The sequence below is a fragment of the Erythrolamprus reginae genome, chromosome 1 (assembly GCF_031021105.1).
Source record: "Erythrolamprus reginae isolate rEryReg1 chromosome 1, rEryReg1.hap1, whole genome shotgun sequence".
In the NCBI taxonomy this organism is placed as follows: domain Eukaryota; kingdom Metazoa; phylum Chordata; class Lepidosauria; order Squamata; family Dipsadidae; genus Erythrolamprus; species Erythrolamprus reginae.
This window is the reverse complement of record NC_091950.1, coordinates 339,216,100-339,232,872: the sequence shown is the minus strand read 5'-3', so window position 1 is coordinate 339,232,872 and position 16,773 is coordinate 339,216,100. Positions and strand designations below refer to the sequence as shown.

Below are 16,773 nucleotides of genomic sequence, written 5' to 3'. Positions count from 1 at the left end.
CAAAGTATACTCCCCTCCCCTAGTTAATAACAATTAGAAAATATAATGCTTTCAATGGAAGCTTTCTAACTTGGAAGACTTTGCCTCTCGTACAGTTCATCTACAAATGCTAACCAATTCTGATAAGAAATGAAAGTGTTCCATTTTTGAACCACATAGTCTACAAAGGAACAGATGTTCATTCTTATGAATGGTGTGGTATATCTGGGTATCTTGTTGGATCAATGCAACTCCTATGTTGGCCTAGATTGAGCCATGGTAGTGCAGTAGTTAGAGTGCAGGCAAACTCTGCCCACAGCCAGGAGTTTGATCCTAATTAACTGAAGGTTAATTCAGCCTTCCAACTTTCTGAATCAGTCAAATGAGAGCCCAGATTTTTGGGGCCAATATTCTGACTCTGTACACCATTTAGAGTTTACGGCACTCTCTAAAAGGTTTACAGAGTGCTGTAAAGCACTATGAAGCAGTATATAGTGCTATTACAAATCTAATAAATTATTATTATTATTATTATTATTATTATTATTACTACTACTACTACTACTACTACTACTACTACTACTACTACTAGAATGAGCTATTTCCAGGTAGACTCCTTGTGTTGAGTCTGGCATCTTGCATCATCCTAAGACCTTCAAAAAATTTTATAGCAAATATAAAAATGTATCTTAAAAATAAATAATAGAAATATATCAAAATATATAGATATTTTGTTTTAATATTTTTGTTTTAATATTGTTGGTTAGAAATGAATAGAGAAGCTGGCTTCAATATAAGCATAAAATGTATTTTAATCATAATGTCAAAAGTTTAACCAAAATGCGTCTGCACTTTATATTCCTACAAAAGAATGGGTGTCAAACCAATAGTAGTAATGAAGACGCCATGATGACATTGTCCAGATGTAACAGCGATGATAATAGTAACATTTTACTAAGGAAATAATCTTTCTCAAATTATCTTAAAGCATGCTTGTTTGCAAAATGCAATAACCTTGATCCAATCACAGCATAAATAGTAGAAGCAAAGAGAGAGAGAAAAGCTATCCAAAATTTAAAAGTTAACAAAGTATTTAATACCCTCCCCTCTTTCTCTGCTTCTTTTTATAAGAGATCATTTTGAACCGACACTATTTCCATATGGGAGAGAGACAGTGTGTCCAATGCTAGTAGGAGAATAAGCATGATCCTCATTATTATTTTTATTTACAGTATCTACGGGAGAGAGACTTTTCAATTATATGCAGCTTCTTAAAAATGTTCCTGCTACTATGCCCTTCAATGAGATGAATAAATTTAAGGATGATTGGAACTCTGTTTTGAAGAAACCTAGTATTTTGAAAATGGTGCCTACACTTTAAGAAGTACTTTTGTTGCAGTGCACAAAATATTTTCAAAACTATTTTCACAGCAGAATGTTTGCAGAGGAAGTCCTATCCATTAATTCCAAAGAAGCTGTACCTCTTATTGAACAGATCACTAACAAAACTGGGGGGTGGGAAATGTCAATTTGAGTATTCTGTACTATTACACATCCTCTTTGGGCAATCAGGGAACTGAAGTAACATTCTTATATGGAATATACAATAAAAATCAATAAGCTCGAATCCTCTTCCTTCAACCCAATTCTTGACTAATGTTGATATAACAATGAAATTATGCAGTAAGCTAAATTTGCAATGATGAAGGCAAATGCATTACATTGATTAGATTTTTTGTGGACACGAGTAGCAATTAACTGCTTTTTATAGCAAACAATCACGAGAGAGCTAATTATAGCAGGATGTGAAGTTAATGATAGCTTCCTGGGGCTGAAGCTGTAAGACAATTTTATCATTTTATCAGTCATATGCTAAAGAGGCAAATTAGGTTTCCCTTTGCATTCATGTCATGATGAAACAAATGAAAATTATCAATGAAATAAAGTTCATTTACAATGGTTTTTTAAAAAACTTCCAAAGGGATAATTCATTTTGGAGGGAGATTTGATCAAATGATCAAACAAATCACCACTGCTCTTCAAACTATCAATTCAAAATAAGTAAATTCTATTGTTTCAAAAATATTCAAAGGCAGTTTGAAGAATTGATGTACTTTTGAAAAGTCAGTGGCGAATGAATTTCTTCATTTCAGCCAACACCGCACAAAGATATATTTAGGGGAGTGATTGTAGTGATCTACTGGTTTTGTCTCATTAGGATAGGATAAGATAGGATAGGATAGGATAGGACAGGACAGGACAGGACAGAATAGAATAGAATTCTTTATTGGCCAAGTATGATTGGACACAGAGGGAATTTGTCTTAGATGTATATGCTCTCAGGGTACATAAGGAGAATAAAATACATTCATCAAGAATAAAAAAAATATAACTTTTAGTGATAGTCAATATTTATTATAGTAATAAGAATGTATTTGGATAGGTTTACATGAAGTAGCGGGGGATCATACTATATTTTTTTATTCTTTTCTATAACTCCTTTTAGCTCTGTGACATTTACCGTATTTTTCGCTCTATAAGACGCACCTGCTGATAAGACGCACCTAGATTTTAGAGGAGGAAAATAGAAAAAAAATATTTTGAGCCAAAAAGGGGAGAGGAAGAGAGGAAGGAGTGAAAGAAGGGAGTGAGGGAGGAAAGAAGGGAGGAAGGAAAAGGAAAGCAAGAAATGGAGGGAGGAAAGGAAGGAAGGAAGGAAGGAAAGAAAGAAAGAAAGAAAGAAAGAAAGAAAGAAAGAGGGAAGGAACAGGAACAGAGGAAGGAAGCAAGGAAACTTATGAAAGGGGAGAGTAAGAGAGGAAGGACTGAAGGGAGGGAGGGAGGGAAGAAGGTAGGAAGGAGAAAGAAAAGAAGAAATAGAGGAAGGGAAGGTAAAAGAGAGAAAGAAAAAGAGCAAGAAAGAAAGCAAGAAAGAGAGAAAGAAAATGAAAGAGAAATAAAAATAGAGAGGGGGAATGAAAGAAATGGAAGGAGGGAAGGAAGGAAGGAGAGAAAGCAAGAGAAAGAAAGAAAGCAAGAGAAAGAAAAAAGAATGAAAGAGCAAGAGAGCAAGAGAGAAAAAGAAAGAAAGAAAGAAAGGCAACTTCAAAGAAAGGCTCACTGAGCATCTCTCACTCTCTCTCTTTCTATCCCTCTTTCTTTCTTTCTCTTCCTTTCTCTCTCTCCTCTTCCTTTATCTCCTCTCTCTCCCTCCCTCTCTTTCTCTCCCCCCTCTCCCCCTTTCCCTCTCTCTTTCTCTCTCTCCCTCTCTTGCTATCTCTCCCCCTCTCCCTCTCTCTTTCTCTCCCCCCTTTCCCTCTCTCTTTCTCTCTCTCCCTCTCTTGCTAGCTCTCCCCCCTCTCCCACTCTCTTTCTCCCTCTCCCTCTCTCTCCCCCTCTCTCTTTCTCTCTCTCCCCCCCTTTCTCTCCCTCTCTCTTTCTCACTATCTTGCTGTCTGTTGCTCTCACTCACTCTCGTTCTCCGTTCTTCTTAGCGGTGACGCGCGCACGCCCTGCCCGCCTCACCTTTGCCGAGAGCTCTCAGCAAGGGGGTTGTAGGAGAGGCGGGGCCGGCGGCAAAGGTGATATTCAATGTCGGGGGCGCACGGGCGGTTGCAGGCGTTCCCTATCTCCCTGCTAGCCCACTCGGAATATTCAAAATAAGAAAAACCTTCGCCGGCAAAGGCTTTTCTTATTTTGAATATTCTGAGTGGGCTAGCAGGGAGATAGGGAACGCGCCAACTGCCCGTGCGCCCCCGACATTGAATATCGCCTTCGCCGGCCTCCGCTGACAAAAGCCTTTGCCGGCATTTCCTCTCGGCGCAGCGGCGGGCGGAGAGAAGGAAGGGGGGGGCAGCGGCGTCCCTCCTTGCCTTGGCGGGCCGCCCGACCCTCCCCACCTCCTGCAAACGCGGCGGGCGGCGGGGGGAGAGCGAGGAGCCGGTTCCGGCGGGCGCGGGGCTTGGCTGGCTGGCTGGCGTGGGGAGCGCCGCTGGTGGTGAGGAGGGAGACCCTCCTCCGGGAGGGAGGGGGCCAGGCAGCAGCTAGCCAGCCAGCCGGCGGGATGGCGCTTCGGAGTTCGCAGCCTCCCCCCCCCACCCTGCCTGCATCTTCGCTCCATAAGACGAGGCTGATTTTTCTTCCTACTTTGGGAGGAAAAAAACTGCGTCTTATGGAGCGAAAAATACGGTAGTTTAGTTTTATTGCATTTATATGCTGCCCCTCTCTGAGGACTTGGGGCGGCTTACAACATATAAAAAAGATAATACTGTATACATCGAGATTCATTTAATTAAAATTAAAAGTTACATCTAAAAATAAAAGAATCAATTAAAATACACACATATCCATTCAATCAACAAACCCACTATACAGTGGTCCCTCGATTTTCGCGGGTTCGAACTTCGTGAAACAGCTATACCACGTTTTTTCAAAAATATTAATTAAAAAATACTTTGCTGGTTTTTTCCCTTTACCACGGTTTTTCCTGCCCGATGACGTCATACGTCGTCGCCAAACTTTCATCCGCCTTTAATAAATATTTTTTTTAATAAACTTTAATAAATAAACATGGTGAGTAATAATCTAAATGGTTGCTAAGGGAATGAGAAATTGCAGTTTAGGGGTTTAAAGTGTTAAGGGAAGGCTTGTGATACTGTTCATAGCAAAAATAGTGTATTTACTTCCGCATCTCTACTTCGCGGAAATTCGACTTTCGCGGGCAGTCTTGGAACGCATCCCCTGCGAAAATCGAGGGAACACTGTACATTCATCGGCCAGGGGACAGAATCTAATGACCCAAGCTTGGCGGTATAGGTGAGTCTTTAGACTTTTACAAAAGGCAAGGAGGGTGGGGGCAATACAAATCTTTGGGTGGAGCTGATTCCAGAGGGCCGGGGCACCTACAGAGAAGGCTCTTCCTCTAAGTCCCACCAAGTGACATTGTCTAGTTCAGTGTTTTTCAACCAGTGTGCCGTGGCACACTAGTGTGCCGCGACACATGGTCAGGTGTGCCGCGAAGCTCAGAGAGAAAGAAAGCAAGAGAGAGAGAAAGAAAGAGAGAAAGAAAGAAAGCAAGAGAGAGAGAGAGAAAGAGAGAGAGAAAGCAAGAGAGAAAGAAAGCAAGAGAGAAAGAGAGAGAAAGAGCAAGAGAGAGAGAGAGAGAACAAGAGAGAAAGAATGCAAGAGAGAGAGAAAGAGAACAAGAGAGAAAGCAAGAAAGAGAGAGAGAGAGAACAAGAGATAAAGAAAGAAAGAGAAAGAGAAAGAGAACAAGAGAAAGAGAGAAAGAGAGAGAGAGAAAGAGAGAGAGAGAAAGAAAGAGAGAGAAAGAAAGCAAGAGAAAGAGAAAGAGAGGGAGGGAGAAAGAGAGCAAAAAAGAGAGGAAGGAAGGAAGAGAAAGAAAGAGGAATAGAGAGAGAGAGAAAGAAAGAGGAAGGAAGGGAGAGAAAGAGGGAGGGAGAAAGAAATAGAGCGAAGGGGGGGAAGAGAGAGAGAGATTTTTTTTGTCCAAACTTTTTTTAGGCTCCCCCCCCCCCGCTCAATGTGCCCCAGGGTTTCGTAAATGTAAAAAATGTGCCGCGGCTCAAAAAAGGTTGAAAATCACTGGTCTAGTTGACAGGACCAGTCAGGGTGGCACAGCAGGTAGAGTGCTGTACTGCAGGCCACTGAAGCTGACTGTAGATCTGTAGGTCAGTGATTCAAATCTCATCACTGGCTCAAGATTGACTCAGCCTTCCATCCTTCTGAGGTGGGTAAAATGAGGACCCGGATTGTGGGGGCAATAGGCTGGCTCTGTTAAAAAGTGCTATTGCTAACATGTTGTAAGCCGCCCTGAGTCTAAGGAGAAATAAATAAATAAATAAATAAAAAATAAATAAATAAATAAATAGAAGGCCAACTCTGTGGGACCTAACTGGTCGCTGGAATTCATGCGGTAAGAGATGGTCCCATAAGTAATCTGGTTCCATGCCACGTGTGGCTTTATAGATCATGGGGCTGGAACAAGGAATTGCTTTCAAGCAGGGATCCCTTGTTCCTCGAGAGTAGCCTGCCCCATGTCTCCTGTCATATCTGCCTCTCCCCAGCAAGACTGAAATATTCTGGCCCTCAGCCACCTCAGAGATAAGCTCCCTCACTCCTCTCACATCCAGGCTGCCAGGCAAACTGTCCCTTCTGTTTATCCTATTCATCCCAAACATCCTATCCTTCCAATCATATCCATTCATCCATCATTAAAATTGGGCTTCCTTAATTCATTAAAATACAGTAATAAAAATACATATTCAATACATTATGCTAACATTCATTCATTCATTCCATTCTCAACATGCTCAACATTCACATTCCTCCCCTATCCATACAACATAAAGATCCACCACAGATAAAACTAAAGACAAACCCCACCCAATTTAATTTATAGTAAAAACCAATCACCTATCTTTCCCTCCCAGAACCCCACTCAGTCTAAAAAGTTAGATTAAAAAGAGAAGGTTCAGATGTAAAATTAGGTATTGCCTCTTTTCCCCTCTCGCCAGGGAATGTCCTCACCCTATGACCATGGGGGTGAGGGCAATGTTCTTAGGAAAATCCTCTTAGTCTGTATAATTGTTTTCATCAGAGGAAGGAACCTTAGTCGGCTGATGTATAAAATTAGTTTAAAACTGACACAATCTTTGCATATTTCACTAAGATATTCTGCAGTAGAGTCAATGTAAACAACAAAAGGCAAGAAGCTAAGAGTTCCAAAGGAGGCCATTAGTATCCTATTGATCTTACAATGACCTGATAATGAATTTAGTTAATTTTAATATTAGTTACTTAGTTAACTAGTTAGCAGCTCTTCAGCTGCTTCTCATTTTCCTAATTTCATCAAAACAAAATGTAACAAAAAATTGCTTTGGTCTTTGCTGAATTATAGGCATTCATATTATCAGTCCCCAAACTGTTACTTCACTCTAACTTGAAAATGCAACTCTAAGAATTCCCAGCTAGTACAATAATGCCAAATTTCAAAGTTCAAACCTGGAAAAGTCTACATAAAAGTACTTATTTATTGAATTAGACCCTGCATGTGAAGAACAGCATGTGAAGAACAGCAAATAATGCTTTAATCCCAGAAAATAGACAATGAGCTGTGCCAACAAATTATTAAATTAATATCTTAAAGAAATTATTCGCTTATTTTTTAAAAGTTAGGGGCCTGAAAATGATGGTCTTTTCAGTCTTTCCTAAGAACATACTTTTACAATAATTTTTGAAACTTTTCTTTTTAGTTGAAATTGGACATATTGACCAAATGCACCAAAGACAAATTCCTTGTGTGTCCAATCATACTTGGCCAACAAAGAATTCTATTCTATTCAGTATTGGTCCAATGAGTCTGAAAAAAACTCTGGCAACTTCAACCAAAACGAATCAGCTTCTTAAAATCTATGAAGATTATCAGTCATAGACTTTCTTTGTTTTGCTTGAAGATGTTTCTCTTCTCATTCAAGAAGCTTCTTCAGTTCTGACTGAAAAAGCTTCTTGGATGAGAAGCTAAATGTTTTCAAGCAAAACAAAATCCAGGCATAGGCAGAGTCATTTTAATGAATAATAGAAAGAAGCCACATTTGCTCAAGGTCCAAAATGATTCTCCTGATGCATTTTTTAAATTTGCAAAGCCTTCTACAGGCCATTTCTGAGCCAAGTTGCTACACTTCTTCTTTATATATCCTTTCTGCTTATTTATTTTATTATTTGGATATTATTTTCACCTTAAAGGAAATGCAGAGGAGAGGGTTTAGAAACTTATTGTAGCAAAATCCAGAAAGTAAACAGATTAAAGTCTTCTAAAACATCTACCATGTTTGTCCTATTTTGCAAAAAACTATAGCAGCTGCAAGCTTTTTGATGCTTCCCCAATAAATGCTGTGATTGACACTTTATCAAATCACATCTTGCACCAATTGGAGTAAATCCTTGGTGCTTTTGAAATTCAAAAATCAAATCAGAATTTACCCTATAGCACCAATTTGCATTGAAAAATGTGGAAACAAAATGCATAAGCCACGCCCACAGTATGGTAGTAAAAAATTTGGTAGCCCATCACTGATCAGAATCCTGTCTGAGATAATCAAATATTCTACTTTCCTTCCGTTTAAAATCTAGTTAAAATCTCCTGACAAATCTCCAGAGTCTTCAGAAAACAATATGGGCTCAATGAAAAGATGTGGAAACAGTTTCACATTTGGATATATGAGGCTTTGAGAATTGAGAAAACATTGAGAGCTTTCCGTTGGAGTTGGTTGGAATTGAGATACAACTTTGTCAGTAACACTGTCTCCTCCTCATTGATACAGGGTTGTTTTATTGCTGTTCTTTAAGAGTTTGTATATTTTCATGAGATTGTTTGTCTAAATATAGGCATAGAACAATTACAAAACAAAGACTACAAAGATAAGGCCATGCTCTAAGCATTCTTCAAATTCTACCCATCCCTGAAGATTTCACCCTATCCCACCATGAAATGCAGAAAATGTTCAGCATTAACTGTTGTTTACCTCTGACTGCCTATTTTAAGAAAACATGGTCCAATTTCAAAGCCATTTCCTTCAATGACATGACAATGTATATGTTCAGCCTCATCCTTATGCAATGGTTTGGATTAGGAGGAAGTAAACTTATTCACAGAAATTTCAAGGGATAAAAATTTCTTCCTTATCCTCAGATCTGATTTGTTCAGCTTTTTTTTTTGTGCCTGGGAGAAAAGATATTGTTGGACCAAATTTGAGTGACTCAAGATTTCCTAGCCAATATAAAAGTTTTTAGGATTATAGAACATCAACATTTTTAAAATGAGGAATACATCTCACTCTTTAAAAAGCAGATCCAATGAAGTAAATATTGTAATGACATATGTTAATAGTATTTTTAAGATGTTTCCCAGGACTTAAAACATCAATTATAAACCTAAGCAGGATGTATATATTGTTATATGATGGCATATTTTACTAATGTCTGGGGGGAATTATTAGGGAAAGAGCTGGAATAGTATTCATCCCATATGATTCTGATTGGAATATGAACTCATATCGTATAAAATTTCATTTTCACAAAAATATAGTATATAGGCAAAGGTAGATGTGCCTTTGATTTTTTTTAAATTTCAACCTATTTTCTTTCATCTAAAGGCCTTCTAGTACTTTTGTTTTCCAATTGCTTCAATATGATACCTAAATGCTATCATTTCCTCTTCATTTTTAGTTTTACTGTTCTGACTTGACTAATGAAAATAAATGGATTGAAAACAGCTTCATGTTATTAGGGATACACTAGCTATTCTTCAAAAATGTTTAGAAACACCATCTATATACACCTTGGAGTTTTCTTTACAGTCTTTTACTATATTCCCCAAACTAACAAAGTACTAACTAACAAACTGTTCCAGGACCAGAGAAAACAGGGAAATATTTTCTATGATTTTATGTGACATTCCAGGCCTTCCTTTTTCACTTGTTAAAAATGAAAGCGTGTATCTGGACATACTCAGATTAAAAGCAACCTAAATTCACTGCATTTGCTATTTGTTGAATTTGTTATTATTTAGAATTCCTGCTCAGGTTAGGTTACATGATGATTAGATTAGATTAAGTTATTAGAGCTGGAAGGGACCTTGTAGTCATCTAGTCCACCCGACTCACTGTCTCTCTCTCTCTCACACACACACACACACTCATGCAGGAATCCCTATACCATTTTGGACAAGTGCTGAAGCTCTCACAACCTCCGCAGGCAAGCTGTTCCACTGGTTGATTGCTCTCACCATCAAAAAGTTCCTCCTTATTTCCATCTCTCTTTGGTCAGATTCCTGAATCTCTCTTTGGTCAGCTTCCATCCATTATTCCTTGACTGGCCTTCTGGTGCTTTGGAAAACAACCTGACCCCCTCCTCTCTGTATTGGAACATTGTCATCATGCCACCCATGGTCCTGTTCTTTGCCAGACTGGCGATGCTCAGTTCTAGCAACCGGTCTTTCTGTGTTTTAATTTCCAGTCCCCTTATCATCCTGGTTGCTCTCTTATGCACTTTCTCTAGAGTTTCAATGTCATTTTTGTAGTGTGGTGACCAAAAGTGGATGCAATACTCTAGGTGTGGTCTAACTAAGGCTTTATAGAGTGGTATTAGTACCTCTCTAGTCCTAGATTGTATCCCTCTGTTGATGTAATTTAGGATTGCATTGGGTTTTTGGCTGCCACTGCACATTGATGGCTCATATTTAGTTGGTTGTCCACCAAAACTCAACGATCCCTCTCGCAGTTGCTACTATTGAGTGTGGTTTCACCCAGTTTATATGTATATCTTTGGTTTTTCTTACCTAGGTATAAGATTTTACTTTCCTCTGTTTTGAATTACATTTTATTTGATTGTGCCCAGTGCTCAAATCTGTAAAGATCCATCAGGATCCTGAGCCTGTCCTCTGGGATATTATTAGGTATTCCTGCCAGCTTGGTATCATCTGCAAATGTGGTTAGTTCTCCCTCTATTCCCTCATCTAGGTCATTTATGAAGATATTAAAGGATATTGGGCCTAGGACAGAACCTTATAGTACCCTGCTGCTTATTTTTTCCATGTGGACTTAGACCCATTGAGGACTACTCATTGTATGAGGTTAGTCAGCCAGTTGTTAATCAATCTGGTTGCGTAACTGTCTATCCCACTTTTCTTTAGCTTATGAAGAAGTACGTTGTGGTCTACTTTGTCAAATGCTTTGCTGAAGTATAAGGTTCTTTTATAGGAATCAGTCTAGACGTCCCCAATCTGAATTGAGTTTCCTTCCCATTGTATTCTCACCTAATTAGAATGCCTTTTCTTGGATAAACTAGTTTCAAAAGGCTATACATATAATTCTAGATTTAAACATTCTGATTAATTTATATAACAATATCGAGAATTTTTTAGCTATATCTGCATTTACATTTTATTAGAATTATTATTTATAATTATAATTATATTAGAATTATATTAGAATTATTATTTATAATTATAAAAACATAATTTTATGTTTTTGCATAGCCTGGGGGAACAGTCTTAGGTCTGATTGCTGGGTATACATACTTACCTAATTCTTATGGAAAGAATAATGAAAGCCAATAACTTTTACAAATGCATCTGTTCAAACTGGTTTTTTGTGGGTTCACACTGAACAAGTGATGGCAAGATCTCAGAAATACAGAACCCTACCTTGCAGGGTTGAATATTTAAATATCATTCCCCTAGTATAAAATCATTCAGGGTCTTCCAGTTTTAAAATTAATCTGAGGAGGAAAAATTGGATATTTATCTCTACATATCCAGTTACATGTAGTGTTTGAATTAGATCAGGGATAGTAGTTCTACACTGAAATTTGGGGAAAGGAGGAATCCTCCAGCTATAAAAATATAAAGACTCCAGGTTAATTTCTTTATTCTTGAATAAGGGCTTCAAGCAAATGGGAAATGGAAAATAGAAGGCCATTTACAGCACGTAATGATACATAAGAAAATGGATATATCTGTTTGGGATTGATTTTCTCATCTATAATGCATATATTGTTATTATTATTATTATTATTATTTTTAGTATCATCATCATCATTATTATTATTATTATTATTAATTAGATTTGTATGCCGCCCTTCTTCTATTTTTCTATGTTTAGAAACCCTGAACAACAGCTTGTGAACAGCCCTTGTCAAATGCCTTGTATTACAGCCTCACTCCATTTAACAAAAATAAACAAATAAATAACATAAATAAAAACAGTTTTTCCTAAATATGCACATTCATCAAGACCAAAACCTAAGTACTAAGCTCAAGTGTGTGGGGGAAAAGCGCTGCAGGAAATTTCGTAGGGTAGAACAATTACTTGCACTTAATCCTAACCTCTTCAATGAGTGACATTCATGCCATATTATTGTTAGCATTGCATGTTAAGCAAGCAAATTTTCAATCAACTTGTGTTGGCTTTACCACAGACACAGATGTTAGGCGGACTCCTTTGTTCATAAGGTTCTCATTATTAACTCAAACCAAGCTGAATATTTGACTGAAGGAGAGACCATATCATTGTTTTCAGATTTCACTCTATGACTTAACTGAGCTACATCTGCCAGCTTTAGAAATACCAAGTACTTCTTGGCGCCAGTGCTGGCGCCTCGATCTATGACTACCAGCCTAAATGCTTCAACTTGAGGAAGTTTAGTAACCATGAAAACAACATAAGAAAAACGTAAATTGTAATTAAAAATTGCTCACAGACTGACAGGGTGCACCAACATTTGCACTGTGTTGAATTTATTCCACCAAAAAAAAAAGCAAATAGAATTCACAATTAAAATAGGTAGGTTAGAAAAGCCAGAAAGCTGTTTTTATGATTTATGAAGTCTGCAACATACTTGAAACCATATTTATTTAATAGGTAAGCTAGCACTATACTGCTCGTTTACATCTGCTTTAAATCTATTATAAGACCTTAGGAGGCAAGAAGAATAGTCCAAATATAAATATAGCTCCACTTTTCGCCTTCTGCAAAGCTAACTTTAAATGGGCAGGAAAGAATTATAGATACCTCCAAAGGTTGCTTCCAAAATCGTATTTTCAGGACATTTTTAAAAAAGTATTTATTGCAAAATAAAGGAAATGAAACTTCAATTTTATTGACAAAATGATAATTATAATTAAAAATCATCAAATTTTAAATTCCAATGCTAGTTTTTGAAAGTTGCAATCAGCAATGTTCTGTTTTTATGTAGGAATCTTTCCTGTACAAACTAAAGGAAATTCTCTCCTACGGTTGAGTCACAATTCCTTTCAGAGAGAAACATGTCAGATAGTAAATGTCAGTAAATTATTCATAAAGAGGTAGATTTGGGGATAAACATAATACCATTTAATTGAAATATCTAGATTTATTAGTTGAATATAAAATGATATTTTATTATCCTAAGTTATTTTGTTAAAATACAAAGAAATTATTTCCAATGGGAAAATAAGAAGCCACTTAATTAAATTTAGTTAAAATATATATCTCTTACCGTGCTGTATATCTTTCATGTCTAAATGAAGACTAGACATTAATATACCAACTGCTTGTGATCTTTTGTTGCTTAATAACTTGACAACCTGTCAGAGAAAAAAAAGGCATTATTTTTCAAATAATAGCTAGCAAACATGCATTCCTAGCATTCACACCATAAATTTGTAACACACATTATTTATTATTATTTAGCATACATCATATCATACATAGACTAGCAATATATATATAACACAAAAATTATATTGAATAAACATAGTAAAATGATGGTTTCTAATTCAGTTTAATAATACATTTGACAGCTTTTAATTTTGTGAAGAAAATCTGTGTGCATAATATATTACAGAAAATTTTAAGTGTCTCTGTTACAAAAAAAAAACTTTCCACAAGATGAAAATACGTTATTTTAAACAATATATTCTACTATTATTTCTTTGATCTCATTGGGATTATGAGTAGCAAACAATATTTCATGGAAATAATAATAAATAGTAAATAAACAGGCAAATAATAATTTGTAAGGTGAATCAACATATTTCAAATAATATTTTACCCATATTTAAGTGCCTCATCATTCTATCACAACTGACTGATGGTAATTGTAATTTAGTTAGAACTACGGTATCAGCATAAGTCGGACCTATATTAATGCAACCTATTCTATGTTGTCCATATTTTCAATAACTTTTTACAATCAGTTTCTAAAAATTTTCTCAAATACCCTGATGTTGAATGTAGCTTTCATATATTAATAGAGCTGGAAGTAGTCACTGGGTCCCACTGACATTCTTATATTGAATCCCAGAAGCTGCTGGAGATTTTCTATGGTTAGTATATACATTGTTTAAAATATGAAAATAAATTGCATTGTTATAATTAATATAATGTGTAACATGACTAAAGTTTGACTCAAATTAAGTAATTTATAGTCACTTAATGGAACAGAGGCCAGCACATCAACCTCGCTTTATAGTATGAAATAAAATATTCACAGAAACAGAATTCCAAGAACTGCAAACCTCTAGAAGTCCTAGAAGTGGAATTTGTTAAAATATTCATGAATTGGGAGAGCCATGTTAACATTGGCTATTCAGCCAATGAATAGGCATAGCAATTAAGTCAGCCAATGGGAGGTAAAGACTTCTGAGTCTGTGCAGAGAATCAAAACTAAAAACTGCTCTCTATCCCACTCTGAACTGAACTACATCTTGTCTGCTGCTGGAAATGAAACTGTTTGTAACTGCTTGTGTTTACTTGAAGAAATTATCTACCTGTGATATTGTATGTGTGTGTATGTGTTTACACACACACACAAACACACACACACAAATATGCCAAGACCTTCATATACATATACCTTCATGTATGTGTATGTGTGTGTGTATATATATATATACACACATGCACACACACATACATACACATACATACACATACAATGCACACACACATGCATGCATACATACATGCATACATACATGCATACATACACACACACATATATAACCATACCACAGGTAGATATTTCAATTCGGCAAACATATTTTTGCTGAATTGAAAAGGAAGGGAGACTAGTATATATATAGTTTATAAAGAAATTTATGAATCCAGCTGAATCAGTCATCTGGGTGTGCTTTTGGAAATTGATTTTTCTGCAATAAACTCTGATAGAATTCTTAGAAGGGATTTCACCTACACTTCTTTGTACTATATAGAAAAAGAATATGTTATTAATCATATTCCTATGCCGCCCTTGTCCTGAGACTCATGGTGGCTCACAACAAAGCAAATACAAAAACTACAAGAAATCTAACATTAAAACATACTCTAAAGAACCTTAATACTAAAAACATGTAAGAAACTAACTTTAATTTCATATCCTAAACCCCCAATTCATTTAAAAACCAATCATCCATATTCATCCTATCATACCATATATATTCTAAAACTGTAACCTAGATTTTTAAATATTAGATATGTTACTATGTATTGTTCTTCACCATTGTTGTGAGCCGCCCCGAGTCTGCGGAGAGGGGCAGCATATAAATCCAATAAATCTAATCTAATCTAATATTCAATCGTAGGGCAGGGTCGATGTTAAGATTCAGTTGGCAGAGGTGCATTTTAAAACCTTATGGAAGGCTAGGAAGATAGGGACAATACAAATCTCCAGCGGGAGTTGATTCCAAAGGGCCAGGGCTGCCATAGAGAAGGCTCTTTCCCTCAATCCTGCCAAGTGGCATTGTCTAGCTGATGGGACCTGGAGAAGGCCAACTCTGTGAGGCCTGACTGGCCACTGGGATACATGAGGCAGAAGATGGTCGTGTAAGTAATCTGGTCTGACGCCATGTAGGGCTTTATAGGTCATAACCAACACTTTGAATTGTGTTCAGAGACCAATGAGTAACCAATACAGCTCTTATATACTATAAGAACATCCTGATCCTGGGATCAAGCAAGGTCCAGTATTCTGAATTGCAGAGGGTCAGCCGAAGGGATGTGGGAAGCTCAAGTTCCCTCTATCCAGGGAAAGAAATAAAAGCCTTGTCAGAAATAGTTCAAACTTTAGAGGCAAATCAGGAGTCAAATCAGTAATGTGTTTGGTGAGGTGCGGCTTAAGAGAGGTGGCTTAATATTGGTACAGATCAGTGATGGCAAATCTTCTTTTGCTTGGCTGCCAAAACGGTGCGCTCGCATGACAAATATGTCACCCTCATCATCAACAGGAGAAATATAATGAAAACTGAACAAATCAAGATGCTCTAGTAGTAGTATTAAGAATCTGGATGAAGACAATAACTACAAATACCTAGGCACTGTTCAAGCTAACATCATCAAGCACATTGAAATCAAGAAGGTTACAAGTGAGTATATCATAAGAATGAAGAAAATTTTGGCAAATATGGCAAATGCCAGTGGGCATGACCAGTGTATGACTCATCCAGCCTGTGGGCTGGGAGTTTAGACATTGTAAATTTAGTGAAGGATTCTGGGTAGATTACAAGGATTAAAACACAGAAAACCTCACTGCATATTACTCCCAGCACCATAGTTCCCTCTAAGCTGAGCAGTGAGCAATGGCTCACTTAAAAATCATCATCAACTCAGAGTTTTTCAAACCTGCCCAGAAGCTGAGAGGGAAAGAGTGAGAGGGAAAGAGTGCCGCCCAGTCCCGAAGGGACTGCCGCTCAGACACTATACTTTTCCGCCCACCCCCCAAAAAAATTAGAGGGAACACTGCCAGCACCCAAGGATAAATAATATCCCCAGACATTAAAACACATAACAAAAACAACAACAACAACAACAACAACAACAACAACACTCTTCTTTTCATCTAACCCAAATGTCTGTGTGGAAAGAGCTATGTCTTCAATGTTTTATGGAAGGAGAAGAGGAAAGACTGCTATAAATAAATAAAATTGGCAGAGATGAATTGGCCTAATACCATCTCTCAATCCCTGGCTTTCATTTCTTCCTGATAAACATGTTTGGAAGTACAAGTACTGAGATTTAGCTTTCCATCAAGGACACTGTCTTCTAAACTTTAATAAAAAAAACACTGACATATTTACAGAGACATGGAGGATTTATTTTTACAAAAAGTGTTTTGGGGTTACACATTTATTTTATTTGTTGGAAGTAGCATATTTCCAAGTACAGTTTAATAATTACGCTGGGCCATTTGTAAAAACAAACAAACAGACAAATGTACAAATGCTTTCAAAGAACAAAT

The 16,773-nt window shown here is 37.0% G+C and overlaps 1 protein-coding gene across 5 annotated transcripts in view; it reads right to left on the bottom strand.

Moving 5' to 3' along the window:
* Window positions 1-16,773, bottom strand: part of FMN2 (formin 2) — a 624,734-nt gene that overhangs the window by 115,813 nt on the left and 492,148 nt on the right. For all 5 annotated transcript variants that reach the window (XR_011557462.1, XM_070734020.1, XM_070734019.1 and 2 more), the window contains one exon: window positions 13,036-13,123. Coding sequence is in view for 4 of the 5 variants with exons in the window: in XM_070734020.1 (XP_070590121.1) it covers window positions 13,036-13,123 (88 nt within the window). In the remaining variant the exon portion in view is untranslated. The remainder of the gene's footprint in view (window positions 1-13,035; window positions 13,124-16,773) is intronic.